The 26,417-nt window shown below is 41.2% G+C and overlaps 1 protein-coding gene across 6 annotated transcripts in view; it reads right to left on the reverse strand.

The window, feature by feature from the left end:
* Positions 1 to 233: 233 nt before the first annotated feature.
* The window catches only part of LOC124997812 (hemicentin-2-like), a 32,535-nt gene continuing 6,351 nt past the window's right edge, over positions 234 to 26,417 (reverse strand). For 2 of the 6 annotated variants that reach the window (XM_047571813.1, XM_047571818.1), the window contains 23 exons: positions 20,034 to 20,309; positions 19,627 to 19,941; positions 19,205 to 19,516; positions 18,829 to 19,074; positions 18,286 to 18,606; positions 17,960 to 18,193; positions 17,620 to 17,838; positions 17,206 to 17,439; positions 16,866 to 17,084; positions 10,867 to 11,157; positions 10,491 to 10,736; positions 9,948 to 10,268; positions 9,622 to 9,855; positions 9,282 to 9,500; positions 8,867 to 9,100; positions 8,527 to 8,745; positions 3,059 to 3,370; positions 2,683 to 2,928; positions 2,131 to 2,460; positions 1,806 to 2,039; positions 1,466 to 1,684; positions 835 to 1,125; positions 234 to 711 (listed from right to left, as the gene is read on the reverse strand). In XM_047571813.1, the coding sequence (XP_047427769.1) occupies positions 533 to 711; positions 835 to 1,125; positions 1,466 to 1,684; positions 1,806 to 2,039; positions 2,131 to 2,460; positions 2,683 to 2,928; positions 3,059 to 3,370; positions 8,527 to 8,745; positions 8,867 to 9,100; positions 9,282 to 9,500; positions 9,622 to 9,855; positions 9,948 to 10,268; positions 10,491 to 10,736; positions 10,867 to 11,157; positions 16,866 to 17,084; positions 17,206 to 17,439; positions 17,620 to 17,838; positions 17,960 to 18,193; positions 18,286 to 18,606; positions 18,829 to 19,074; positions 19,205 to 19,516; positions 19,627 to 19,941; positions 20,034 to 20,309 (5,951 nt within the window). In that variant the 3' untranslated portion in view covers positions 234 to 532. The remainder of the gene's footprint in view (positions 712 to 834; positions 1,126 to 1,465; positions 1,685 to 1,805; positions 2,040 to 2,130; positions 2,461 to 2,682; positions 2,929 to 3,058; positions 3,371 to 8,526; positions 8,746 to 8,866; positions 9,101 to 9,281; positions 9,501 to 9,621; positions 9,856 to 9,947; positions 10,269 to 10,490; positions 10,737 to 10,866; positions 11,158 to 16,865; positions 17,085 to 17,205; positions 17,440 to 17,619; positions 17,839 to 17,959; positions 18,194 to 18,285; positions 18,607 to 18,828; positions 19,075 to 19,204; positions 19,517 to 19,626; positions 19,942 to 20,033; positions 20,310 to 26,417) is intronic. The other 4 variants (XM_047571816.1, XM_047571815.1, XM_047571814.1 and 1 more) reach the window with 4 other exon arrangements.

A 26,417-nucleotide genomic window follows, 5' to 3' on the forward strand; every position in this document is an offset into this window, starting at 1 on the left:
CTCCCAAATCCTAATTCTTAAAGGGCCAGTGCACTGAAACACATGTTGCAGTGGCCAGTGGGTTGATACAGGCAGCTTGGATTGGTTCAAATCATATTTTTGTTTAAATCATACTCTTCTCTGTCTGATGTTCATGAAACACACCGACTGGTGCAGACATCCATAACTAAGAGCTGAAACGTGAAAATACGATGCAACTTCCTTTCCTGTTTGAAAATCAGCACTCACAGTCAGCCGCTTTTGTTCATTTATTTTTTTCTTCTTTATTAACCGCTGCAGTGTCACACAAGCACTGTAAGTATTTTAGGCCTGTACAGTTTTACACATCCAGTATTAGAAGAGAATTAAGATGCAGACAGGGGGTTTCAAGACGAAAAAGAAAGATATCAAAGTTACTTTACCAATAGAAACACAGCATTTTAACATAGGTCTAACTTTAGTGCACCTACTTGATCGTGAACACTGGCAAAGCAATACATCATTATTTTACATGTGTAACTTTATTTACAGGCGGAAAATGACAAATTACATATCAAATTAAATTTTCATTTCCCTCATTTGTCATTATGGACATGGAGATGTCTGACTGCTGGACAAAACGGTATTGTCCTTCTTTTTTCTGGCAAAGGCGTAAAAAGACCACGAATATGCTGATGGTCAAGATGATCACTGATATAATTATTGCCAGCCAAAGCCACGGAGGAAAGTGACCTGCAAAACAAACAATAATCAATTAATCAATATCAAAAAATTACACATATGTGTTCATCTGCATATATATATATATATATATAGTATATTATTCCAATTCAGAATATGTGTCAGTGTCAGTACCTGTTTCAGGAGCGAGAGGGGTTGCTTGGGCGTTCACGTTTGTCACATGAACATGGATTTGCTTAGTTATTTTGCCAAGATTATTGGTAGCTGTGCAGATGTAGGTTGAGCTGGCATTTACTTGAGTAATGCTGAGTGTGTCTGAGTCCTCCTCCAGCACACTGAGCCCATCACTGGTCCACTGAAAGACAGGAGGAGGGTTTCCCTCAGCTTCACAGTTCAGTGAGATGTCGTCGCCCTCAGCTACATCTATGTCCTGAGTATTGGATTGAATCTTGAGCTCAGGAGCATCTGAAGAGATAAACGGGCATTTCATTCAGTTTCATTTCAAATACACACATGACATGACGGTTAACTACACTTATCTAACATTTAACTGAAACAGCAGGACTTTTACTCACATTGTGCAGAAACACCGTGGGTGTTTATATATGCAGAGGTGTTTGGCAGATAAAGAGCAGAGCAACATGTCCAAAATGAACACAGGTTCAACAACATGTAGCGTGGAACAATTGTAATAAATGTGTGATGGGAAATCTTACAGTGCACCACAGTGGTGTATGAGATGGAAGTTTTATGAGGGAGGAATTTAAAATACTTATTTCTGTCATTTTAAAGATTAAAAACTTACACAAAATATTGACACGTAGCGTGTGATTGGCTGATCCGTGTTTGTTGGATGCTTGAAGTAAGTATTCTCCACTATCTTCCTTTGTCCACTGTGGTGGGGCTATGTTTTGTCCATCTTTGAACCAGGTGAGTGTGGGTGTAGGTAGTCCTTCTGGTTCACACTGGAGCTCACCATTCACTTTAACATCATAGGTCTCACTGCAGGTAAAGGAGGGCTCATCTGTGAATGTGACAATCACATCAAAATAGTCGTCAGACAAATTATGGCAAAAGAAAAGAAGGTGCATTTCAAAATAATTTGTCTTGAGATACACACTGAGCCAGGTGAGATACACACTCACATTCTACTGTGATTTGAACCGTGGTGCTGTTCGGGCCTACGCTGTTTTTAAATTCAGCTCTGTAGTTTCCTGAGTCATTCCTGCTGAGAGGAACAGATGGATTCATCACTTGATCCTCATGGTACCACTTAACTGTGGGTGGAGGGTTCCCATCAGCTTTGCAGAGCAACGTGTCCAAACTGTACTTATGTTTCACAGCATATTGTGCAGGACAGTTGATGATGATCGGAGTGTCTGCAAACAAATATCAGAATAATCAAAAACTGTTTTTGCAGATATGTTTGGCAGATTAAGTAAATAATAAATGTGTGGTGGGAAATCTTACAGTGCACCACAGCGATGTATGGAGCAGAGGTTTTATTTGGGAGGAATTTTGGTCCATTGGGTCCAAGGTGCAGCTCAGCCTGACATGTAAAAACGGCTCCATTGTTTTCTTTGGTAGGAGTGATACTCAAGGTAGAATTAAGATTTTGTGAGGTCAATACAACCAAAGAGGTGTCATTGAATGTGTCTTCAAACAGAGTTTCGTGACCTCGGTACCACTTCACTTTGAGCTTCTGCACAGGAGCCACATTGGTGATGCTACATAGCAGCTGGTACTCTTTGCCCTCCAGCATCGGACCATCATCCAGCACGGACACTTGGTCTGGAGTCTCTGTTAATAATTGGAAAAAGAAGGATTGATAAGGATGGAGCATTTCATTTCCACATAAAACATCGGATATGTGCTATTAATTAGATACTATATCATGTTGTACACCATTATATTTTATGTATGTACTGTGAAGTTTCTATGAGCAACTGGCATCATTATGTTCCCATATCAAACAATTGTAGGACAAAGATGATGCAGTGTAAACTGTGGACTTATACTCACGATATACAGTGAAGTTTAGAGATTTTTCACACTGTTTATCATTCGCAAAAGTGTAGCAGGATGCCAGGGGGTTCCAGGTGTTCAGGTTTTGAACTGTCCACGGCAGAACGGTTACATTTTCTAAACCCGTGTCTCCAACTGTGGCCTTCCAACCTAGTCCTTTATCACCTGATGTGGTGCAGTTGACTGAAACTGGATCTCCAAACCTCACCACAATTTCCGGGGGAGTCAGTGTCACCGGGCAACCTGCCATTCACAAGCAAACATATATTTCATCATTGCTTCTTTTCTGGTGCACAGTATGAAATGAGTCATAATCCAGCAGATACTCAACACAGATATTAAAAGTTAAAAAAGCCTGCGCCAGTGTCAGTACCTGTTTCAGGAGCGAGAGGAGACAAGGGAGCGGCTGCAGGGGTTGCTTGGACGTTCACGTTTGTCACGTGAACATGGATTTGCTTAGTTATGTTTCCAAGATTATTGGCAGCTGTGCAGATGTAGGTTGAGCTGGCATTTACTTGAGTAATGTTGAGTGTGTCTGAGTCCTCCTCCAGCACACTGAGCCCATCACTGGTCCACTGAAAGACAGGAGGAGGGTTTCCCTCAGCTTCACAGTTCAGTGAGATGTCGTCGCCCTCAGCTACATCTATGTCCTGAGTATTGGATTGAATCTTGAGCTCAGGAGCATCTGAAGAGATAAACGGGCACTTCATTCAGTTTCATTTCAAATACACACATGACATGACGGTTAACTACACTTATTTAACATTTAACTGAAACAGCAGGACTTTTACTCACAGTGTGCAGAAACATTGTGGGTGTGAGAAACAGGTGGTAAACTTTCACTCAGCCCAAAGACCAGCTGAGCCTCACATGTAACCTGGACTACATTATCTTCTCTTCTGACTCTGAGGGTCAGAGTACTAGACTCATTCACCGGTGTTCTGATTGTGTTGTTGAAAACGTCCGTCTTGTTGAGTTCATTGTTTGTGTACCACCTCAATACGAGATTTTCAACGGGAGCGACATCGAGGATATCACACTGCAGTTCATACAGTGTCTCATCCCCCAAAGCCTGTACATTCTTGGTGGAGAGGACAACTTCTGGGTTCTCTGTCAAAATTAAATAAAATACAAGTTTGTTAGTTGAACGTGCTTTTGATCACTGTTTTTACTGTATAAAAAAATAAAAGGTATACTTACTGTAAACGTTAATTTCAAGATGTTTGCTGCATTCATGAGAATCATCTATTTTCACTATGCACTCTGCATTCATGTTCCAGTCTGACAGTGACAAACTGAGCGTGAAATAGTTGTAATCATCGTCACCTACAGATGTATTGTTTCCAACTCTCCACAATATGTCAAAGTGATCATCATAGTGTGAGCAGTTTACATCAACATGATCTCCATATTCTCTTATTATCACAGCAGGTTCCACCTGAAGAGGAGTTGAACCTGGAGGGCAAGTGCTGTCTGCATCTGTGGACAGACAAGCGACATGTTTGATGCTCTCTGGTGGTCACAACTGATTACAAGCCCAATAAAATACACACTTTTAATATGATTAACTTCCACTATTTCGTTTAACTTCTTTTTTTCAAGAAATGTCAGTTTTAAATATCCATGGTCTAAAATGTGATTATTTGATGCTAAAAAAACACGCACACTAAAACAAAGAGACCCCGGGGAAAGCAGGGAAATGTTCTGCTCGTTGACGCCCAGATGGAAAGTTCCATACGTTGCAAAATTTCTACAAATGTTGTGCAAATGTTGAATTTGCACAACATTTGTTAACGTATTTAGAACTATCTTCAAGTATTTAAATATTCATATGCTGTACTCTGATATGGTAATCAAGTGGTTGCTATGTATATACATAGTCATTTGTGTAAAAATCTGTGTGCAGATGAAATTTTATTTCTCCATATGTTCTCTCTACCAGAACTTCACTAGAAGGTAATTCATTTACAACGCATCATTATATGGTATATATTATTAGGGTTTATCACAAATCATCGCATAAAAGTCGTCTAACGCTTAAGATCCACACAGTGCTATTTATAAAGCATCACTCACCGCAAAGTAAAAACAGGATTATGATAAGACCCAACATCCTGAGCAGCAGCATGCTTGGAGAGCATGCAGGAGGCAAGAGGGAGCGGCGTTGTTTCAGGATGGTCCAGAGACTGTCCACCTTCAAACCCTGGATACATATGAATAGTGACTCAGCATTCTCTGGCTAAATTGTGGTGACAGTTACATGAGCTTGGGTAATATAAAGGAAAACAACCTTCAACGCCCAGCAGCACAGGAAGTGAAAATAAAAAACCACACCTTGTGGTGCAACCCTCGAAAACGCCCCTTATCAGTATAAAATCTTTCAAAACAATTCTTTTAGAACATGTTTTCAAAACTGCCACAAAGAAGCTAATTGCACAGGATTTTATTGAAAAGTAAAATGCAACATGGAAAACACACAATTTTGGATTTTGGGAAATTGCAACACAAACTTGTCATATTCGTCAATGTAGTGCAGCTTCATTGGGTAATTCAGAGGTCATAGTCATGTCACTGAATTCATTTCTCACTTTATTTATTAAACAGACTCAGTGAAGGGTTGAATTGTTTGGTTGCCTCTGGATATGTCTGAGGATCATCCATAATACTCTGTGTTTGTGTCACGTGTCCAAGGAGCAACACCGCTATGTGGGTTTGATCATCATAGAAACTCATTTGAGGGAGTAGGAGCCTCCGTGGAACTCTGCCCAGTAGACCCCATCCTGATAGCGACTCCGGTAGTGTCCGCCCCGATACCACACGCCATTCAGATTGGAGTGCGCACACATGTGATACCACCAGCCTCCTTTCTGGTAATGAACACAGTTACGTGGCGACAAAAAAAAGAAAAAGAGACAACTGTTACTGACAGAAAATATGATGGAGAGGTGCTGAACAGGAGCGGAGAAGGAGCACACCTGTGTAGCCATCCTTGTATCAATTCAAAGTGGTGAAGGTCTTGTTGTTGTGCCATACGAGGGAGTCCCCAGCGCTGCTGTGGTACTGTCCTAACCACAGTCTGTACCAGTCGCTCTCTGGTTCCAGGTGGAAGCTGTCATACAGAAAAGACCGTCGCACCGAAACAGAGCCTCTAATTTATACTGGGATGCGGATGTTTCTCTGAATCGATCAAAATAGGGCAAAACTAATTAGGCTGTTGCACCAGCATATAGGATGGAAAAGGGACGGGGGGAAGAGTCCTAGGGGGAGATTCTGTAATGAGGTCACAACCTCCCTATCCTCTACTTGTGCACTGCTCCATTTTTACATATCCAGGTTCCCTAAGAATGTGTAATGTGACGACAGAGCATGTTTCGGTCCTGCAAGGTGTCATTACTTCTACTATTGAATTCAAGAAGTGGCTTAGTGGCTTGCTGCTTGGCAGCAACTTGATTTTTTTCAGGACCTATTAAACGCTGGGAAAGCGCGTCCGTGAATGCACCGTTCTGCAAACGCAAGCGAGCGATTAGGCTTCAGCGTCCCGCTGCTTCTCCAGACTTTTATTCCTCACCAAAGGACGCCTTGCGTTACCCAACTCCTCAGCGTGCACCCTCTAACACAGGGGTCAGCAACCTTCAACAGTCAAAGAGCCATTTGGACCCGTTTCCCACAGAAAAGAAAACACTGGGAGCCACAAAACTCCTTTGACATCAAAAATGAAGATAACTCTGCATATATCGTTTTTTACCTGGATGCTATGTATTAAAAAACTATAGTGTGTTGCATTTATGAAATGAAAGAAATACTACAGAGAAAACAAAACTGTATTTATGCATACATAACAGGGATTTATCCATTGTTGGCTTACCTGCGGTCGAAAAGTTCAATAAGTAGCGAGCTGGACCTGACGACGGGTGACGCACATCGGCAGTTGTGACGTTTTTTTGGGAGACAATATAAAAAAATAAACACGTTTTATTTTAATGTTACAAGATCACCACAAATTCAAATTTATATTTTTATTTTTTAAACTAACGAAGTGAAATAAAATGCATTTGAATAAAATACTCGATAACAAGGAGTAGACTATATGTGCTGCAATGCACTGTGGGAGTAGGGTGCTTTTGTTTGATGTTATGTGTGTGAGTAGTGTGGCATTCAATATCATTCGGTTGTGGCGTCGCCGTTCATTTATCTTTTTGTTTGTTTTTTACTATTGACTGGACAGTTATCGCTTTTCTAAGGCAGTTAGCGAAAGACGACTTTGATCAGCGTCCTTGCCCCGCACCGCTCGCCACGGAGAGCCGCGGCAGAGGACCGAAAGAGCCGCATGCGGCTCCGGAGCCGCGGGTTGCCGAACCCTGGTCTAGTTTGTCCAAATATTTTTCATAGCGAAGGAAACGGGGGACAGACTAGTTTTCGTATCCGCGTCACTCCCAAATCCCAATTCTTAAAGGGCCAGTGCACTGAAACACATGTTGCAGTGGCCAGTGGGTTGATACAGGCAGCTTGGATTGGTTCAAATCATATTTTTGTTTAAATCATACTCTTCTCTGTCTGATGTTCATGAAACACACCGACTGGTGCAGACATCCATAACTAAGAGCTGAAACGTGAAAATACGATGCAAATTCCTTTCCTGTTTGAAAATCAGCACTCACAGTCAGCCGCTTTTGTTCATTTATTTTTTTCTTCTTTATTAACCGCTGCAGTGTCACACAAGCACTGTAAGTATTTTAGGCCTGTACAGTTTTACACATCCAGTATTAGAAGAGAATTAAGATGCAGACAGGGGGTTTCAAGACGAAAAAGAAAGATATCAAAGTTACTTTACCAATAGAAACACAGCATTTTAACATAGGTCTAACTTTAGTGCACCTACTTGATCGTGAACACTGGCAAAGCAATACATCATTATTTTACATGTGTAACTTTATTTACAGGCGGAAAATGACAAATTACATATCAAATTAAATTTTCATTCAGTCAAGATGTGTTAAATGTCCCTTTGCCTTTTCCCCATTGGCATTATGGACATGGAGATGTCTGACTGCTGGACAAAATGGTATTGTCCTTGTTTTTGCTGCAGATGGCGTAAAAAGACCACGACTGGGTTGATGTAAAGCAACGGAGGAAAGTCAAGAGGCTCACCTGCAAAACAAACAATAACCAATATCAAAATATAACACATATGTGTACACCTGCATATTTATATATATATATATATATATATATGTGTGTGTGTGTGTAGTATATTATTCCAATTATTCCAATTCAGAATAGCTTTAGACACTACTGTCACTGTCACCCATGTGCATACTGCCCATATTCCTCTGTACATACCTGCACTTTATGTAAATAATATTTTCATTGCATTTCTGGTTAGGTGCTAACTGTATTTCCTAACTGTTGATGTTGCTACTATATTGCAATCAGTTATTGCTCTTCGGTTTACATTTCCAGTGGTGTTACCTTTCATCACTTGTGTGACAGATCTTGTCACTTTCCCAACTTCGTTCGTGGCAACACAAACGTAAACACCGCTACTGGTAGACGTGGCTCCTGTGACAGTGATGGTATTCTGGCGCCACACAGTGGGCACTGAAGCTCCGGTTGGAGTGTGGCTCCACTGGATCTCAGGAGGAGGATTGCCATCAGCGTTGCAATTTAGTGTCACATTCTCTCCCTGGATGAATTCTAAATTGTCATCTTTCTCCTTAAACTCAGGGGCATCTGTGCAAGAAAAAAAAAGTGATTTGATAAAAAGACATATGCTGCGAAAAAGTACTCAAATGACCTACATTTACAATCAACAGAACGACATTTTAAAGATTAAAAACTTACACAAAATATTGACACGTAGCGTGTGATTGGCTGATCCATGTTTGTTGGATGCTTGAAGTAAGTATTCTCCACTATCTTCCTTTGTCCACTGTGGTGGGGCTATGTTTTGTCCATCTTTGAACCAGGTGAGTGTGGGTGTAGGTAGTCCTTCTGGTTCACACTGGAGCTCACCATTCACTTTAACATCATAGGTCTCACTGCAGGTAAAGGAGGGCTCATCTGTGAATGTGACAATTGTATCAAAATAGTTGTCAGACAGATTATGGCAAAAGAAAAGAAGGTGCATTTCAAAATAATTTCTCGTGAGATACACACTGAGCCAGATGAGATGCACACTCACATTCTACTGTGATTTGAACCGTGGTGCTGTCCGTGCCTACGCTGTTTTCAAATTCAGCTCTGTAGTTTCCTGAGTCATTCCTGCTGAGAGGCACAGATGGATTCACCACTTCATCCTCATGGTACCAGTTAACTGTCGGTGAAGGGTTCCCATCAGCTTTGCAGGGCAACATGTCCAAACTGTACTTATGTTCCACAACATATTGTGCAGGACAGTTGATGATGATTGGAGTGTCTGCAAATAAATATCAGAATAATCAAAAACTGATATCTGCAGAGGTGTTTGGCAGATAAAGTAAATAATGAATGTGTGGTGGGAAATCTTACAGTGCACCACAGCGGTGTATGGAGCAGAAGTTTTATTTTGGAGGAATTTAAAATACTTATTTCTGTCATTTTAAAGATTAAAAACTTACACAAAATATTGACACGTAGCGTGTGATTGGCTGATCCGTGTTTGTTGAATGCTTGAAGTAAGTATTCTCCACTATCTTCCTTTGTCCACCGTGGTGGGGCTATGTTTTGTCCATCTTTGAACCAGGTGAGTGTGGGTGTAGGTAGTCCTTCTGGTTCACACTGGAGCTCACCATTCACTTTAACATCATAGGTCTCACTGCAGGTAAAGGAGGGCTCATCTGTGAATGTGACAATCACATCAAAATAGTCGTCAGACAAATTATGGCAAAAGAAAAGAAGGTGCATTTCAAAATAATTTGTCTTGAGATACACACTGAGCCAGGTGAGATGCACACTCACATTCCACTGTGATTTGAACCGTGGTGCTGTCCGTGCCTACGCTGTTTTCAAATTCAGCTCTGTAGTTTCCTGAGTCAGTCCTGCTGAGAGGCACAGATGGATTCACCACTTTATCATCATGGTACCACTTAACTGTGGGTGGAGGGTTCCCATCAGCTTCACAGAGCAACATGTCCAAACTGAACCCAGGTTGAACAACATATTGTGCAGGACAGTTGATGATGATCGGAGTGTCTGCAAACAAATATCAGAATAATCAAAAACTGATATCTGCAGATGTGTTTGGCAGATTAAGTAAATAATTAATGTGTGGTGGGAAATCTCACAGTGCACCACAGCGGTGTATGGAGCAGAGGTTTTATTTGGGAGGAATTTTGGTCCATTGGGTCCAAGGTGCAACTCAGCCTGACACGTAAAAACGGCTCCATTGTTTTCTTTGGTAGGAGTGATTCTCAAGGTAGAATTAAGATTTTGTGAGGTCAATACGGTGTCACCTAATGTGTCCTCAAACAGAGTTTCGTGACCTCGGTACCACTTCACTTTGAGCTTCCGCACAGGAGCCACATTGGTGATGCTACATAGCAGCTGGTACTCTTTGCCCTCCAGCATCGGACCATCATCCAGCACGGACACTTGGTCTGGAGTCTCTGTTAATAATTGAAAAAAGAAGGATTGATAAGGATGGAGCATTTCATTTCCACATAAAACATCGGATATGTGCTATTAATTAGATACTATATCATGTTGTACACCATTATATTTTATGTATGTACTGTGAAGTTTCTATGAGCAACTGGCATCATTATGTTCCCATATCAAACAATTGTAGGACAAAGATGATGCAGTGCAAACTGTGGACTTATACTCACGATATACAGTGAAGTTTAGATGTTTTTCACACTGTTTATCATTCACAAAAGTGTAGCAGGAGGCCAGGGGGTTCCAGGTGTTCAGGTTTTCAACTGTCCACGGCAGAAAGGCTACATTTTCTAAACCCGTGTCTCCAACTGTGGCCTCCCAACCTAGTCCTTCATCACCTGATGTGGTGCAGTTGACTGAAACTGGATCTCCAAACCTCACCACAATTTCCGGGGGAGTCAGTGTCACCGGGCAACCTGCCATTCACAAGCAAACATATATTTCATCATTGCTTCTTTTCTGGTGCACAGTATGAAATGAGTCATAATCCAGCAGATACTCAACACAGATATTAAAAGTTAAAAAAGCCTGCGCCAGTGCCAGTACCTATTTCAGGAGCGAGAGGGGTTGCTTGCACGTTCACGTTTGTCACATGAACATGGATTTGCTTAGTTATGTTTCCAAGATAATTGCCAGCTGTGCAGATGTAGGTTGAGCTGGCATTTACTTGAGTAATGTTGAGTGTGTCTGAGTCCTCCTCCAGCACACTGAGCCCATCACTGGTCCACTGAAAGACAGGAGGAGGGTTTCCCTCAGCTTCACAGTTCAGTGAGATGTCGTCGCCCTCAGCTACATCTATGTCCTGAGTATTGGATTGAATCTTGAGCTCAGGAGCATCTGAAGAGATAAACGGGCATTTCATTCAGTTTCATTTCAATTACACACATGACATGACGGTTAACTACACTTATTTAACATTTAACTGAAACAGCAGGACTTTTACTTACAGTGTGCAGAAACACCGTAAGTGTGAGAAACAGACGGTAAACTTTCACTCAGCCCAAAGACCAGCTGAGCCTCACATGTAACCTGGACTACATTATCTTCTCTTCTGACTCTGAGGGTCAGAGTACTAGACTCATTCACCGGTGTTCTGATTGTGTTGTTGAAAACGTCCTTTATGTTGAGTTCATTGTTTGTGTACCACCTCAATACGAGATTTTCAACGGGAGCGACATCGAGGATATCACACTGCAGTTCAAACAGTGTCTCATCCCCCAAAGCCTGTACATTCTTGGTGGAGAGGACAACTTCTGGGTTCTCTGTCAAAATAAAATGAAATACAAGTTTGTTAGTTGCTTTTAGATCACTGTTTCTACTGTATAAAAAATTAAAAGGTATACTTACTGTAAACGTTAATTTCAAGATGTTTGCTGCATTCATGAGAATCATCTATTTTCACTATGCACTCTGCATTCATGTTCCAGTCTGACAGTGGCAAACTGAGCGTGAAATAGTCGTCATCATCGTCACCTACAAATGTATTGTTTCCAACTCTCCACAATATGTCAAGGTGATCGTCATAGTGGGAGCAGTTTACATCAACATGATGTCCATATTCTCTTATTATCACAGCAGGTTCCACCTGAAGAGGAGTTGAATCTGGAGGGCAAGTGCTGTCTGCATCTGTGGACAGACAAGCGACATGTTTGATGCTCTCTGGTGGTCACAACTGATTACAAGCCCAATAAAATACACACTTTTAATATGAATAACTTCCACTATTTCATTTAACTTCTTTTTTCAAGAAATGTCAGTTTTAAATATCCATGGTCTAAAATGTGATTATTTGATGCTAAAAAAACACGCACACTAAAACAAAGAGACCCCGGGGAAAGCAGGGAAATGTTCTGCTCGTTGACGCCCAGATGGAAAGTTCCATACGTTGCAAAATTTCTAAAAAATTGTGCAAATGTTGACACCACGTTATATATTTAGAACTATCTTCAAGTATTCAAGTATTCATATGCTGTACTCTGATATGGTAATCAAGTGGTTGCTATGTATATACATAGTCATTTGTGTAAAAATCTGTGTGCAGATGAAATTTTATTTTTCCATATGTTCTCTCTACCAGAACCTCACTAGAAGGTAATTCATTTACAACGTATCATTATATGGTATATATTATTAGGGCTTATTACAAATCATTGAATAAAATGTCATCTAACGCTTAAGATCCGCACAGTGCTATTTATAAAGCATCACTCACCGCAAAGTAAAAACATGATCATGATAAGACCCAACATCCTGAGCAGCAGCATGCTTGGAGAGCATGCAGGAGACAAGAGGGAGCGGCGTTGTTTCAGGATGGTCCAGAGGTTGTCCACCTTCAAACCCTGGAAACATATGAATAGTGGCTCAGCGTTCACCGGTGTGATGGTGAAATGCTGCCGGCAGTTACACGAGCATGGGTAGGATAAAGGAAAGCAACCTTCAATGCCCAGCAGCACAGGACGTGAAAATAAAAAACCACACCTTGTGGTGCAACCCTCGAAAACGCCCCTTATCAGTATAATTGATTCAAAACAATTCCTTTAGAACATGTTTTCAAAACTGCCACAAAGAAGCTAATTGCACAGGATTTTATTGAAAAGTAAAATGCAACATGGAAAACACACAATTTTGGATTTTGTCACACCGTGGTGAGGGCGTCTTGTCTTGGGGTTGTTTTGTCCTGTCATTTCCTGTTTTATTTTGAAAAGTAACGCTCCTCTCGTTTCAGGCCACTTGCCCTTCCTCATGTGTCACAAGTCTGATTGTCTTCCCTGATTCCTGATTGTGTCCACCTGTCCCCTATTTCCCTCCATGTGTTTAAGTAGTCTGCGTTCCCCTTGTCTTGTGCCAGAGTGTTGTCGTCGTCAACCTGTTCTCGTGCTTTGCTTCATGTTTTCAACCAAAGTAATTTCAAGTAAGCCTGTGAATCCTCTCGGAGAGATAGTTTTGGTTTGTTTAGTCTTTTCTTTGTTATTTCCTCAGTTCTAAGGTTTTCCTCCATTCGGAGTGTTTTGTGTTTATTTTGTGATTTGTTTCTTCGATTTGAATTTCCTCCTTTTGGAGAGTTTTTTGTTTTCACTGATTAGATTTACGTCCAGGAATTTTTGTGGCCATTTGTTTGTCCCTCTGTGAGGGATCTCTGAGCATTCCAATTAAAGCCCCTTTGTCATCTCTGCATACTGAGTCCTGAGTTCTGCTTTGAGTCCCGGCCTGACAGATTTTAGGAAATTGCAACACAAACTTGTCATATTCGTCAATGTAGTGCAGCTTCATTGAGTAATTCAGTGGTCATAGTCATGTCACTGAATTCATTTCTCACTTTATTTATTAAACAGACTCAGTGAAGGGTTGAATTGTTTGGTTGCCTCTGGATATGTCTGAGGATCATCGATAATACTCTGTGTTTCTGTGTCACGTTTCCATGGAGCAACACCGCTATGTGGGTTTGATCATCATAGAAACTCGTTTGAGGGAGTAGGAGCCTCCGTGGAACTCTGCCCAGTAGACCCCATCCTGATAGCAACTCCGGTAGTGTCCGCCCCGATACCACACGCCATTCAGATTGGAGTGTGATACACACATGTGATACCACCAGCCTCCTTTCTGGTAATGAGCACAGTTACTTGGCAACAAAAAAAGACACACACCTGTGTAGCCATCCTTGTCTCGATTCAAAGAGGAAGTCCCCAGCGCTGCTGTGGTACTGTCCTAACCGCAGTCTGTACCAGTCGCTCTCTGGTTCCAGGTGGAAGCTGTCATACAGGAAAGACCGTCGCACCGAAACAGAGCCTCTAATTTATACTGGGGTGCGGATGTTTCTCTGAATCGATCAAAGTAGGGCAAAACTAATTAGACTGTTGCACCAGCACATAGGATGGAAAAGGGACGGGGGGAAGAGGCCTAGGGGGAGATTCTGTAATGAGGTCACAACCTCCCTATCCTCTACTACTACTACATTTTTATATATCCAAGTTCCCTAAGAATGTGTAATGTGACGACAGAGCATGTTTAGGTCCTGCATGGTGTCATTACTTCTACTATTGAATTCAAGAAGTGGCTTAGTGGTTTGCTGCTTAATAGCAACTTGATTTTTTTCAGGACCTATTAAACGCTGGGAAAGCGCGTCCGTGAATGCACCGTTCTGCAAACGCAAGCGAGCGATTAGGCTTCAACGTCCCGCTGCTTCTCCAGACCTTTATTCCTCACCAGAGGACGCCTTGCGTTACCCAACTCCTCAGCGTGCACCCTCTAAGACAGGGGTCAGCAACCTTCAACAGTCAAAGAGCCATTTGGACCCGTTTCCCACAGAAAAGAACACCAACGCCACAAAACCCTTTTTGACATCAAAAATGAAGATAACTCTGCATATATCGTTTTTTACCTCGATGCTGTGTATAAAATAACTATAGTGTGTTGCATTTATGAAATGAAAGAACTACTACAGAGAAAACAAAACTGTATTTATGCATACATAACAGGGATTTATCCATGGTTGGCTTACCTGCGGTCGAAAAGTTCAATAAGTAGCGAGCTGGACCTGACGACGGGTGACGCACATCGGCAGTTGTGACGTTTTTTTGGGCGACAATATAAAAAATTAAACATGTTTTTTTTTTAATGTTACAAGATCACCACAAATTCAAATTTATATTTTTATTAAAAAAAACTAACGAATTGAAATAAAAATGCATTTGAATTAAATCGATAACAAGGAATAGACCATATGTTCTCCAAAGCTTTGTGGGAGTGGAGTGCTTTTGTTTGATGTTATGTGTGTGAGTAGTGTGGCATTCAATATCATTCGGTTGTGGCGGCGCTGTTTTTTTTTTTTTCTTTTCTTTTTTTCACTAGTGACTCTACAGTTATCGCTTTTCTAAGGCAGTAAGCGAAAGACGACTTTGATCAGCGTCCTTGCCCCGCACCGCTCGCCACGGAGAGCCGCGGCAGAGGACCGAAAGAGCCGCATGCGGCTCCGGAGCCGCGGGTTGCCGAACCCTGGTCTAGTTTGTCCAAATATTTTTCATAGCGAAGGAAACGGGGGACAGACTAGTTTTCGTATCCGCGTCACTCCCAAATCCTAATTCTTAAAGGGCCAGTGCACTGAAACACATGTTGCAGTGGCCAGTGGGTTGATACAGGCCCACAGCTTGGATTGGTTCAAGTCATATTTTTGTTTAAATCATACTCTTCTCTGTCTGATGTTCATGAAACACAACGAGTGGTGCAGACACTCATAACTAAGAGCTGAAACGTGAAAATATGATGCAACTTCTTTTCCTGTTTCAAAATCAGCACTCACAGTCAGCCGCTTTTGTTCATTTATTCTTTTTTTTCTTTATTCACTGCTGCAGTGTCACACAAGCACTGTAAGTATTTTAGGCCTGTACATTTATTTACACATCCAGTATTAGAAGAGAATTAAGATGCAGACAGGGGGTTTTAAAACGAAAAAGAAAGATCAAAGTTACTTTACCAATAGAAACACAGCATTTTAACATAGGTCTAACTTTAGTGCATCTGCTTGATCATGAACACTGGCAAAGCACTACATCATTATTTTATATGTGTAACTTTATTTACAGGCAGAAAATGACAAATTACACATCAAATAAAATTTTCATTCAGTCAGGATGTGTTAAATGTCCCCAGCCTTTTCCCCATTAGTCATTATGGACATGGTGATGTCTGACTGCTGGACAAAATTGTATTCTCCTTGCTTTTTCCGCCGATGGCGTAAAAAGACCACGAATATGCTGATGGTCAAGATGATCACTGATATAATTATCGGCAGCCAAAGCCACGGAGGAAAGTGACCTGCAAAACAAACAATAATCAATTAATCAATATCAAAATATAACTCATATGTGTACACTTGCATATATATATATATATATATATATACATATATTATTCCAGTTCAGAATATCTTTAGACACTACTGTCACTGTCACCCATGTGCATACCGTCCATATTCCTCTGTACATACCTACACTTTATGTAAATAATATTTTCATTGCATTTCTGGTTAGGTGCTAACTGTATTTCCTCGGCTCTGTGCCCGTACTCTGCACAATGACAATTAAGTTGAATCTTATCTCATTCTCAATACTTGTAACCTGTGTTGCAACATCAACATGAGTTACTGCTCTTCGGTTTACATTTCCAGTGGTGTTACCTTTCATCACTAGTGTGACAGATCTTGTCACTTTCTCAACTTCGTTCGTGGCAACACAAATGTAAACACCGCTACTGGTAGACGTGGCTCCTGTGACAGTGATGGTATTCTGGCGCCACACAGTGGGCACTGAAGCTCCGGTTGGAGTGTGGCTCCACTGGATCTCAGGAGGAGGATTGCCATCAGCGTTGCAATTTAGTGTCACATTCTCTCCCTGGATGAATTCCACATTGTCATCTTTCTCCTTAAACTTAGGGGCATCTGTGCAAGAAAATAAAAAGTGATTTGAGAAAAAGACATATGCTGCGAAAAAGTACTCAAATGACCTACATTTACAATCAACAGAACAACATTTTAAAGATTAAAAACTTACACAAAATATTGACACGTAGCGTGTGATTGGCTGATCCGTGTTTGTTGGATGCTTGAAGTAAGTATTCTCCACTATCTTCCTTTGTCCACCGTGGTGGGGCTATGTTTTGTCCATCTTTGAACCAGGTGAGTGTGGGTGTAGGTAGTCCTTCTGGTTCACACTGGAGCTCACCATTCACTTTAACATCATAGGTCTCACTGCAGGTAAAGGAGGGCTCATCTGTGAATGTGACAATCACATCAAAATAGTCGTCAGACAAATTATGGCAAAAGAAAAAAAGGTGCATTTCAAAATAATTTGTCTTGAGATACACACTGAGCCAGATGAGATGCACACTCACATTCTACTGTGATTTGAACCGTGGTGCTGTCCGTGCCTACGCTGTTTTCAAATTCAGCTCTGTAGTTTCCTGAGTCATTCCTGCTGAGAGGCACAGATGGATTCACCACTTCATCCTCATGGTACCAGTTAACTGTCGGTGAAGGGTTCCCATCAGCTTTGCAGGGCAACATGTCCAAACTGTACTTATGTTCCACAACATATTGTGCAGGACAGTTGAGGATGATCGGAGTGTCTGCAAACAAATATCAGAATAATCAAAAACTGTTTTTGCAGATGTGTTTGGCAGATAAAGTAAATAATGAATGTGTGGTGGGAAATCTTACAGTGCACCACAGCGGTGTATGGAGCAGAGGTTTTATTTTGGAGGAATTTAAAATACTTATTTCTGTCATTTTAAAGATTAAAAACTTACACAAAATATTGACACGTAGCGTGTGATTGGCTGATCCGTGTTTGTTGGATGCTTGAAGTAAGTATTCTCCACTATCTTCCTTTGTCCACCGTGGTGGGGCTATGTTTTGTCCATCTTTGAACCAGGTGAGTGTGGGTGTAGGTAGTCCTTCTGGTTCACACTGGAGCTCACCATTCACTTTAACATCATAGGTCTCACTGCAGGTAAAGGAGGGCTCATCTGTGAATGTGACAATCACATCAAAATAGTCGTCAGACAAATTATGGCAAAAGAAAAGAAGGTGCATTTCAAAATAATTTGTCTTGAGATACACACTGAGCCAGATGAGATGCACACTCACATTCTACTGTGATTTGAACCGTGGTGCTGTCCGTGCCTACGCTGTTTTCAAATTCAGCTCTGTAGTTTCCTGAGTCATTCCTGCTGAGAGGCACAGATGGATTCACCACTTCATCCTCATGGTACCAGTTAACTGTCGGTGAAGGGTTCCCATCAGCTTTGCAGGGCAACATGTCCAAACTGTAGTTATGTTCCACAACATATTGTGCAGGACAGTTGATGATGATTGGAGTGTCTGCAAATAAATATCAGAATAATCAAAAACTGATATCTGCAGAGGTGTTTGGCAGATAAAATAAATAATGAATGTGTGGTGGGAAATCTTACAGTGCACCACAGCGGTGTATGGAGCAGAAGTTTTATTTTGGAGGAATTTTGGTCCATTGGGTCCAAGGTGCAGCTCAGCCTGACACGTAAAAACGGCTCCATTGTTTTCTTTGGTAGGAGTGATTCTCAAGGTAGAATTAAGATTTTGTGAGGTCAATACGGTGTCATTGAATGTTTCTTCAAACAGAGTTTCGTGACCTCGGTACCACTTCACTTTGAGCTTCCGCACAGGAGCCACATTGGTGATGCTACATAGCAGCTGGTACTCTTTGCCCTCCAGCATCGGACCATCATCCAGCACGGACACTTGGTCTGGAGTCTCTGTTAATAATTGAAAAAAAGAAGGATTGATAAGGATGGAGCATTTCATTTCCACATAAAACATGGATATGTGCTATTAATTAGATACTATATCATGTTGTACACCATTATATTTTATGTATGTACTGTGAAGTTTCTATGAGCAACTGGCATCAGTATGTTCCCATATCAAACAATTGTAGGACAAAGATGATGCAGTGCAAACTGTGGACTTATACTCACGATATACAGTGAAGTTTAGATGTTTTTCACACTGTTTATCATTCACAAAAGTGTAGCAGGAGGCCAGGGGGTTCCAGGTGTTCAGGTTTTCAACCGTCCACGGCAGAAAGGCTACATTTTCTAAACCCGTGCCTCCAACTGTGGCCTCCCAACCTAGTCCTTTATCACCTGATGTGTTGCAGTTGACTGAAACTGGATCTCCAAACCTCACCACAATTTCCGGGGGAGTCAGTGTCACCGGGCAACCTGCCATTCACAAGCAAACATATATTTCATCATTGCTTCTTTTCTGGTGCACAGTATGAAATGAGTCATAATCCAGCAGATAATCAACACAGATATTAAAAGTTAAAAAAGCCTGCGCCAGTGTCAGGACCTGTTTCAGGAGCGAGAGGAGACAAGGGAGCGGCTGCAGGGGTTGCTTGGACGTTCACGTTTGTCACGTGAACATGGATTTGCTTAGTTATACTTCCAAGATTATTGGTAGCTGTGCAGATGTAGGTTGAGCTGGCATTTACTTGAGTAATGTTGAGTGTGTCTGAGTCCTCCTCCAGCACACTGAGCCCATCACTGGTCCACTGAAAGACAGGAGGAGGGTTTCCCTCAGCTTCACAGTTCAGTGAGATGTCCTCGCCCTCAGCTACATCTATGTGCTGAGTATTGGATTGAATCTTGAGCTCAGGAGCATCTGAAGAGATAAACGGGCATTTCATTCAGTTTCATTTCAAATACACACATGACATGACGGTTAACTACACTTATTTAACATTTAACCGAAACAGCAGGACTTTTACTCACAGTGTGCAGAAACATTGTGGGTGTGAAAAACAGACGGTAAACTTCCACTCGGCCCAAAGACCAGCTGAGCCTCACATGTAACCTGGACTACATTATCTTCTCTTCTGACTCTGAGGGTCAGAGTACTAGACTCATTCACCGGTGTTCTGATTGTGTTGCTGAAATCGTCCGTCTTGTTGAGTTCATTGTTTGTGTACCACCTCAATACGAGATTTTCAACGGGAGCGACATCGAGGATATCACACTGCAGTTCATACAGTGTCTCATCCCCCAAAGCCTGTACATTCTTGGTGGAGAGGATAACTTCTGGGTTCTCTGTCAAAATTAAATAAAATACAAGTTGCTTAGTTGCACGTGCTTTTAGATCACTGTTTCTACTGTATAAAAAAATTAGAAGGTATACTTACTGTAAACGTTAATTTCAAGATGTTTGCTGCATTCATGAGAATCATTTATTTTAACTATGCACTCTGCATTCATGTTCCAGTCTGACAGTGACAAATTGTGCATGACAAAGTAATCATTGTCACCTACAAATGTATTGTTTCCAACTCTCCACAATATGTGAAGGTGATTGTCATAGTGGGAGCAGTTTACATCAACATGATCTCCATATTCTTTTATTATCACAGCAGGTTCCACCTGAAGAGGAGTTGAATCTGGAGGGCAAGTGCTGTCTGCATCTGTGGACAGACAAGCGACATGTTTGATGCTCTCTGGTGGTCACAACTGATTACAAGCCCAATAAAATACACACTTTTAATATGAATAACTTCCACTATTCCGTTTAACTTCTTTTTTCAAGAAATGTCAGTTTTAAATATCCATGGCCTAAAAATGTGATTATTTGATGCTAAAAACACACACACACTAAAACAAAGAGACCCCGGGGAAAGCAGGGACATGTTCTGCTCGTTGACGCCCAGATGGAAAGTTCCATACGTTGAGCAAAATTCCGACCAAATGTTGACACCACGTTATATATTAAGAACTATCTTCAAGTATTTAAATATTCATATGCTGTACTCTGATATGGTAATCAAGTGGTTGCTATGTATATACTTAGTCATTTGTGTAAAAATCTATCACCACACCCACTCTATGCAGATGAAATTTTATTTCTCCATATGTTCTCTCTACCAGAACTTCACTAGAAGGTAATTCATTTACAACGCATCATTATATGGTATATATTATTAGGGTTTATCACAAATCATCGCATAAAAGTCGTCTAACGCTTAAGATCCACACAGTGCTATTTATAAAGCATCACTCACCGCAAAGTAAAAACAGGATTATGATAAGACCCAACATCCTGAGCAGCAGCATGCTTGGAGAGCATGCAGGAGACAAGAGGGAGCGGCGTTGTTTCAGGATGGTCCAGAGGCTGTCCACCTTCAAACCCTGAATACATATGAATAGTGGCTCAGCGTTCACTGGCTAAATTGTGGTGACAGATACATGAGAAAGGGTAGTACAAAGGAAAACAACCTTCCCCCACCGGAACAGGAAGTGAGCATACAAAACCACACTGTGTAGTTCAACCCTCGATACAACACGAGACAACTCCCTTTCTCATTTTAGAATAATTTCCTCTATCTTTTTGAACATGTTTTCAAAACTGCCACAAAGAAGCTAATTGCACAGGATTTTATTGAAAAGTAAAATGCAACATGGAAAACACACAACGTTGGATTTTAGGAAATTGCAACACAAACTTGTCATATTCGTCAATGTAGTGCAGCTTCATTGAGTAATTCAGAGGTCATAGTCACGTCACTGAATTCATTTCTCACTTTATTCATGAAACAGACTCAGTGAAGGGTTGAATTGTTTGGTTGCCTCTGGATATGTCTGAGGATCATCCATAATACTCTGTGTTTCTGTGTCACGTGTCCATGGAGCAACACCGCTATGTGGGTTTGATCATCATAGAAACTCGTTTGAGGGAGTAGGAGCCTCCGTGGAACTCTGCCCAGTAGACCCCATCCTGATAGCGACTCCGGTAGTGTCCGCCCCGATACCACACGCCATTCAGATTGGAGTGTGATACACACATGTGATACCACCAGCCTCCTTTCTGGTAATGAACACAGTTACCTGGCGACAAAAAAAGAAGAAGAGACAACTGTTACTGACAGAAAATATGATGGAGAGGGGCTAAACAGGGGCGGAGGAGGAGCACACCTGTGTAGCCATCCTTGTATCAATTCAAAGTGGTGAAGGTCTTGTTGTTGTGCCATGCGAGGGAGTCCCCGGCGCTGCTGTGGTACTGTCCTAACCACAGTCTGTACCAGTCGCTCTCTGGTTCCAGGTGGAAGCTGTCATACAGGAAAGACCGTCGCACCGAAACAGAGCCTCTAATTTATACTGCGGTGCGGATGTTTCTCTGAATCAATCAAAGTAGGGCAAAACTAATTAGGCTGTTGCACCAGCACATAGGATGGAAAAGGGACGGGGGGGAGAGTCCTAGGGGGAGATTCTGTAATGAGGTCACAACCTCCCTATCCTCTACTACTACTACATTTTTATATATCCAAGTTCCCTAAGAATGTGTAATGTGACGACAGAGCATGTTTAGGTCCTACATGGTGTCATTACTTCTACTATTGAATTCAAGAAGTGGCTTAGTGGTTTGCTGCTTAATAGCAACTTGATTTTTTTCAGGACCTATTAAACGCTGGGAAAGCGCGTCCGTGAATGCACCGTTCTGCAAACGCAAGCGAGCGATTAGGCTTCAACGTCCCGCTGCTTCTCCAGACCTTTATTCCTCACCAGAGGACGCCTTGCGTTACCCAACTCCTCAGCGTGCACCCTCTAACACAGGGGTCAGCAACCTTCAACAGTCAAAGAGCCAAAGATAACTCTGCATATATCGTTTTTTACCTCGATGCTATGTATAAAAAAACTATAGTGTGTTGCATTTATAAAATGAAAGAAATACTACAGAGAAAACAAAACTGTATTTATGCATACATAACAGGGATTTATCCATGGTTGGCTTACCTGCGGTCGAAAAGTTCAATAAATAGCGAGCTGGACCTGACGACGGGTGACGCACATCGGCAGTTGTGACGTATTTTTTTAGGCGACAATATAAAAAAATAAACACGTTTTATTTTAATGTTACAAGATCACCAAAAAAAATCCATATATTTTTTTTTAAAACTAACGAAGTGAAATAAAATCCATTTGAATAAAATACTCGATAACAAGGAGTAGACTATATGTGCTGCAATGCACTGTGGGAGTAGGGTGCTTTTGTTTGATGTTATGTGTGTGAGTAGTGTGGCATTCAATATCATTCGGTTGTGGCGTCGCCGTTTATTTATCTTTTTGTTTGTTTTTTACTATTGACTGGACAGTTATCGCTTTTCTAAGGCAGTTAGCGAAAGACGACTTTAATCAGCGTCCTTGCCCCGCACCGCTCGCCACGGAGAGCCGCGGCAGAGGACCGAAAGAGCCGCGGGTTGACGAACCCTGGTCTGTCAAAATATTTTTCGTAGCGAAGGAAACGGGGGACAGACTAGTTTTCGTATCTGCGTCACTCCCAAATCCTAATTCTTAAAGGGCCAGTGCACTGAAACACATGTTGCAGTGGCCAGTGGGTTGATACAGGTCCGCAGCTTGGATTGGTTCAAATCATATTTTTGTTTAAATCATACTCTTCTCTGTCTGATGTTCATGAAACACAACGAGTGGTGCAGACATCCATAACTAAGAGCTGAAACGTGAAAATACGATGCAACTTTCTTTCCTGTTTGAAAATCAGCACTCACAGTCAGCCGCTTTTGTTCATTTATTTTTTTCTTCTTTATTAACTGCTGCAGTGTCACACAAGCACTGTAAGTATTTTAGGCCTGTACAATTTTACACATCCAGTATTAGAAGAGAATTAAGATGCAGACAGGGGGTTTCAAAACGAAAAAGAAAGATATCAAAGTTACCTTACCAATAGAAACACAGCATTTTAACATAGGTCTAACTTTAGTGCACCTGCTTGATCATGAACACTGGCAAAGCACTACATCATTATTTTACATGTATAACTTTATTTACAGGCAGAAAATGACAAATTACACATCAAATAAAATTTTCATTCAGTCAGGATGTGTTAAATGTCCCCAGCCTTTTCCCCATTTGTCATTATGGACATGGAGATGTCTGACTGCTGGACAAAATGGTATTGTCCTCGTTTTTTACGCCAATGGCGTAAAAAGAGCACAAGCATGACGGTGATGATGGTCAAGATGATTGCTAATGATAATGTAATTATCAGTGGCAAAACAGACAGAGAAAAGTCAGGAGGTTCACCTGCAAAACAAACAATAATCAATATCAAAATATAACATATATGTATACACCTGCATATATATCTATATATATATATATATAGATATATATATTATTCCAGTTCAGAATATCTTTAGACACTACTGTCACTGTCACCCATGTGCATACCGTCCATATTCCTCTGTACATACCTACACTTTATGTAAATAATATTTTCATTGCATTTCTGGTTAGGTGCTAACTGTATTTCCTCGGCTCTGTGCCGTACTCTGCACAATGACAATTAAGTTGAATCTTATCTCATTCTCAATACTTGTAACCTGTGTTGCAACATCAACATGAGTTACTGCTCTTCGGTTTACATTTCCAGTGGTGTTACCTTTCATCACTAGTGTGACAGATCCTTTCACTTTCCCAACTTCGTTCGTGGCAACACAAACGTAAACACCGCTACTGGTAGACGTGGCTCCTGTGACAGTGATGGTATTCTGGCGCCACACAGTCGGCACTGAAGCTCCGGTTGGAGTGTGGCTCCACTGGATCTCAGGAGGAGGATTGCCATCAGCGGTGCAATTTAGTGTCACATTCTCACCCTGGATGAATTCCACATTGTCATCTTTCTCCTTAAACTCAGGGGCATCTGTGCAAGAAAAAAAAAGTGATGTGAGAAAAAGACATATGCTGCGAAAAAGTACTCAAATGACCTACATTTACAATCAACAGAACGACATTTTAAAGATTAAAAACTTACACAAAATATTGACACGTATCCTGTGATTGGCTGATCCGTGTTTGTTGGATGCTTGAAGTAAGTATTCTCCACTATCTTCCTTTGTCCACTGTGGTGGGGCTATGTTTTGTCCATCTTTGAACCAGGTGAGTGTGGGTGTAGGTAGTCCTTCTGGTTCACACTGGAGCTCACCATTCACTTTAACATCATAGGTCTCACTGCAGGTAAAGGAGGGCTCATCTGTGAATGTGACAATCACATCAAAATAGTCGTCAGACAAATTATGGCAAAAGAAAAGAAGGTGCATTTCAAAATAATTTCTCCTGAGATACACACTGAGCCAGATGAGATACACACTCACATTCTACTGTGATTTGAACCGTGGTGCTGTTCGTGCCTACGCTGTTTTTAAATTCAGCTCTGTAGTTTCCTGAGTCATTCCTGCTGAGAGGCACAGATGGATTCACCACTTCATCCTCATGGTACCACTTAACTGTGGGTGGAGGGTTCCCATCAGCTTTGCAGGGAAACGTGTCCAAACTGTACTTATGTTCCACAACATATTGTGCAGGACAGTTGAGGATGATCGGAGTGTCTGCAAACAAATATCAGAATAATCAAAAACTGATATATGCAGATGTGTTTGCTAGATAAAGTAAATAATGAATGTGTGGTGGGAAATCTTACAGTGCACCACAGTGGTGTATGGAGCAGAGGTTTTATTTGGGAGGAATTTAAAATACTTATTTCTGTCATTTTAAAGATTAAAAACTTACACAAAATATTGACACGTATCGTGTGATTGGCTGATCCGTGTTTGTTGGATGCTTGAAGTAAGTATTCTCCACTATCTTCCTTTGTCCACTGTGGTGGGGCTATGTTTTGTCCATCTTTGAACCAGGTGAGTGTGGGTGTAGGTAGTCCTTCTGGTTCACACTGGAGCTCACCATTCACTTTAACATCATAGGTCTCACTGCAGGTAAAGGAGGGCTCATCTGTGAATGTGACAATCACATCAAAATAGTCGTCAGACAAATTATGGCAAAAGAAAAGAAGGTGCATTTCAAAATAATTTGTCTTGAGATACACACTGAGCCAGGTGAGATGCACACTCACATTCTACTGTGATTTGAACCGTGGTGCTGTTCGTGCCTACGCTGTTTTCAAATTCAGCTCTGTAGTTTCCTGAGTCATTCCTGCTGAGAGGCACAGATGGATTCACCACTTTATCATCATGGTACCACTTAACTGTGGGTGGAGGGTTCCCATCAGCTTTGCAGGGAAACGTGTCCAAACTGTAGTTATGTTCCACAACATATTGTGCAGGACAGTTGAGGATGATCGGAGTGTCTGCAAACAAATATCAGAATAATCAAAAACTGATATCTGCAGATTTTGAGATAATGATTTGGATAGACAAGTAAAGATTAATTAAATTTCGCTTAAATTAAATTAAAATATGCAATTGATTGGGATCGTGTGATGTGATATTCCACATTTTTGTCCATGGCTTTTCTCTTAACATGATGTGTGGAGTCTTGAATGACTCCTCTTAATATAGGCTCACCAGGTAAGGCATTATTAAATACAAGCAAAGAAGAAAGTGCATTTCAAAATTTTAACTGGCTAGATCACAATTTATATTTGAGTGTCTGTTCGTCGTTTTTAATACTTGTATTCCTGGTTTGAGAGGAAATCACTCATCTCAGTACCATTAATGTGTTCCTCATTGGAACTGTCAAGTCTTGTCCACAACAATGGCGACGTA

Source organism: Mugil cephalus, chromosome 20 (assembly GCF_022458985.1).
Source record: "Mugil cephalus isolate CIBA_MC_2020 chromosome 20, CIBA_Mcephalus_1.1, whole genome shotgun sequence".
Lineage (NCBI taxonomy): Eukaryota > Metazoa > Chordata > Actinopteri > Mugiliformes > Mugilidae > Mugil > Mugil cephalus.